A 3,628-nucleotide genomic window follows, 5' to 3' on the forward strand; every position below is an offset into this window, starting at 1 on the left:
CGTGTCAAGCTTGTGAAAAGTTGCATAAAGTTTATGGTGACAATGCTCTACAAGAATGTCAGTGCCAACGATGGTTCACGAAATTCCATGCTGGTGATTTTGATCTCGACGCTCCTCAGTCAGGGAGGCCCACCGAGGTTGATGACGGCAAAATAAAGGCATTGATCTAGTCAAACCCACGTTATATTACACGGGAGATTGCAGAAACATTGAACATCCATCATTCAAGTGTTCATTACCACCTGAAGAAGCTGGGATACATAAGCAAGCTTGATATTTGGGTTCCGCATGAACTCGAAGAATTTCATTTGACAGCGCGTATAAACATCTGCAATATGCTCATTAAATATGAGGAAAACGATCCTTTTTGAAGCGACTGATAACTGGTGATGAGAAGTGGATTGTTGACAACAATGTGGTGTGCAAACGGTCTTGGTCCCGATGTGATGATTTGCCTCAAACTACATCGAAAGCAGACATTCATCAGAGGAAGGTTATGCTCTCAATGTGGTGAGATTTTAAAGGTGTCGTGTTTTTAGAGCTCTTATTAAGGAACCAAACAATCAATTCGAATGTGTACTGTCGGCAATTGGACAGTTTGAATGAATCCATCATCCAGAAATGTCCAGAGCTTGTTAATTGTAAAGGAGTTGTGTTCTATCGCGACAACATGAGACCACACACAAGTTTGATCATCGTCAAAAACTACTGGAACTTGGATGGGATGTGTTGACACACCCACCATATTTGCCTGACCTTGCGCCGTCAGACTTCCACTTGTTTCGCTCTCTTGAAAACTCCTTGCTTGGTATAACATTCAATTCAGATGAGGCTGTAAATCAGCATAAAGACAGGTCCTTCTATGAACGAGGAATTATGAAGCTCACAGAAAGATGGCAAAAGGTTATCGAACAAAACGGGCAATATATCATTGATTGATCTTTGTTATTTATATAAATAAATGACCTTTGGAAAATAGACAAACTACGTCATGACTTTTCCGAAGACCCAATATAATGACTGGACTTGGTAATTCTCATTTGAAATTCAGCAGAAAATGTGCTTAAGAAAAAGCCCAAATCCAGCGAGATCTTCATAGTCCTTTCATAGTCTGGCAGTATTCTACTTAGTCAACTATAAACTATTTATTTTATCTTATTTAACAAATGGTTTCCTTAGTCTGGTAAAAATCGAGGCTATTTCTTTTTCATTTTTACTATAACCAGTCTCTCTACCCAAACCCCATTACTGTTTAAGGTTTACTCTATTAAACCTTGTCTTCTAACTACTTGAAGCCACACTCATACTTCAGCCTCTATACTAACTCATAGTGTAGTTATCACTGCTTCAGCTTTGTTAATTTTAAAAATCCTCTGTCTTTTCAACATGATCACGCAATTAAAGTAATTCTTTTTGACCACCTAACTGTCCAACCTGATGACCTTTTACAACTGTTACCACTTCTTGAAATTCTTCTCCCATGACTATTCTCTTCATGTGTATCATAACCCTGAGGATATCTCCTCTTTTTCTCCTATTCTAAATGTAGATGCTTGTCCAGGCTCTTTTCTCTCTGCAGTGCTCCCTTAATAAACCAGCTGCCACCAGAAGAAAAAAAAGAAACTAATATTTATCCTACTGTTAGAGCACTGGGTGCTTTACCTCAAAATATTAAGCAATCTATATATGGTCACAAAGTTAGTACGAGCGGAGCAGTAATATTTAATTGTTTTGTGCAATCTTCAGTAGCCACTCTGTGATGCTGTCTGTAATATTTAGCTTCAGCTCTACTTCTCCTCTGAGTTTAGCACTGCACTTCCAAATATCTGCCAGACATGCCACATCGTCCTATTGGCATCTCAGCTTTTCCCAGGACTCTGTTTCCTATCCTACTGGTGACACTATTGTCCCCTAGATCACACTGGCTGGAACCTCAGAGTCATTTCCAACTCTTCTTTGTCTCTTCCTCCAACCCATATTTAGTTATCTTATGAATTCTATTTTCATACCATCAAATCTATTCTTCTTGATTCCCCACTGCTCAGGCCCTTGTTACTACTAATCACTCAACGAACATTTAAGGGTTTTTATGTAAAAAGTACTTTCCAGGCAATAAGGATATAATGAAAACAGACATGGTCCTGCAGCATTGTTTAAAGGCTGCTTCCTTAAAATTATTACCCTATCTGTTTGCAATCTCTTCCACATTTAACCATTTACTCTCTAGTATTTCTACAACTAGATTATCATCATATGACTAGTTTTCTAAAATGTGCAGAGCCACTCCTTCCTCAACTACTAAAAAAGACTGGCCTATTATTCTTCAAGACCCCCCAAATCTGACCCCATCCTACATTACAACTCCCTCCTATACCCTATGCTCTAGGCTAACAACTATACTTCTCACTACTATCTCTGAGGAACCACAAAGTATGGGAAAGGGGACAGAAGATGATATACAAACGCTGTCCTGGTAGTTCAAAAAGGAAAACAAAAATGTGTGCCAATAAATTTACCATTTATCTTGAGGAAAATTATTTATCTGATTCAAAGTGATTAAGTAAAAAAGAATGCAGCAAAACTGACATGTCCTCACTAAAAATAAATCAAGCCAACATAAACTATTTTCCTTTTTTGTTTGGTCTAACTAGGTGGATAGCTCATAAATTAGTTACACAATGTTGATTAAAATGGGAAAAAATGGGTTTTATTAGCTTAAAAGTGTCAACTTGGAGAGAAGCATCTAGGGAATTACTTGTGCTCCTTAGTTCAATAATAAATATATCATCTTCAAAATTTTTATAAATATTTAGATGACTGTAGAGAAGATACTTATCAAATACTTTGAAAAGCTTAAAGAAATTTTACAAAAGATAAATAAATACCAAGTTGATTTTTAGAGGATTTTAACAGGAGGGAAAGCTTGGCCAAATCTATTAAGATGACATTTAAAGACAAATGTAATATTCATTTGAGTTATAACAACAAAAAAACAACCCTAAACTGCCTAATATAAGAGGAAAAAACAATGTGACAGGACTCCATGAAAAAAAGATCAATGGCTACAAACTCATTATTGGTCAACGGTGTCGTTAAGTCACAGTGCTAGAAACTGTGCTGCCAAATCACTGTCCTATCATGGTCAGAAGTTGTGCATCCTACTCTGAGAAACAATCTTTAAGAAATAATAATATACAACCATAGGAGAGTATAAGGGTTTGGAAAAATTAAGTAAGACAAACAACTAATGGTACAGAGAATGTATGGTCTGAAAAAACAGCAAGATAAACAGTATTAGTAGTTTTTAAACGAATAAGGATTATCATGTAAATGTGAACTAGGGAACATAGTTGTTTCTTCAGATGATAAATTTTAAGAGTAACAGTCTCAGAAGTTATTGGGAGACAAAGTGAGTCAATTGAAGAAAAACTTTCTAACCAAGTGCTATCCAACAATGAAACAGGCTGCCTTCTAAGACAATAAGCTTCCCATTAAAAAGTTCTTCAGGGGCCGGCCGAGTGGCGCAATGGTTAAGAACTAGCTTGGGACGCCAGAGGGCCCCGGTTCGGATCCCACATATGAGGGCCAGTGACACTGCCCTCCACAGCTAAGATGCTGAACAACAGCT

General features: G+C 37.3%; 1 protein-coding gene across 1 annotated transcript in view; it reads right to left on the bottom strand.

Annotated features, from left to right (window-relative positions):
* The window catches only part of FSD1L (fibronectin type III and SPRY domain containing 1 like), a 64,269-nt gene that overhangs the window by 11,882 nt on the left and 48,759 nt on the right, over positions 1 to 3,628 (bottom strand). The window contains exon 13 of the mRNA XM_019623685.1: positions 3,255 to 3,268. Within this exon, the coding sequence (XP_019479230.1) occupies positions 3,255 to 3,268 (14 nt within the window). The remainder of the gene's footprint in view (positions 1 to 3,254; positions 3,269 to 3,628) is intronic.

The sequence above is a fragment of the Hipposideros armiger genome, unplaced genomic scaffold, assembly GCF_001890085.2.
Source record: "Hipposideros armiger isolate ML-2016 unplaced genomic scaffold, ASM189008v1 scaffold_558, whole genome shotgun sequence".
Taxonomy (NCBI): Eukaryota; Metazoa; Chordata; class Mammalia; order Chiroptera; family Hipposideridae; genus Hipposideros; species Hipposideros armiger.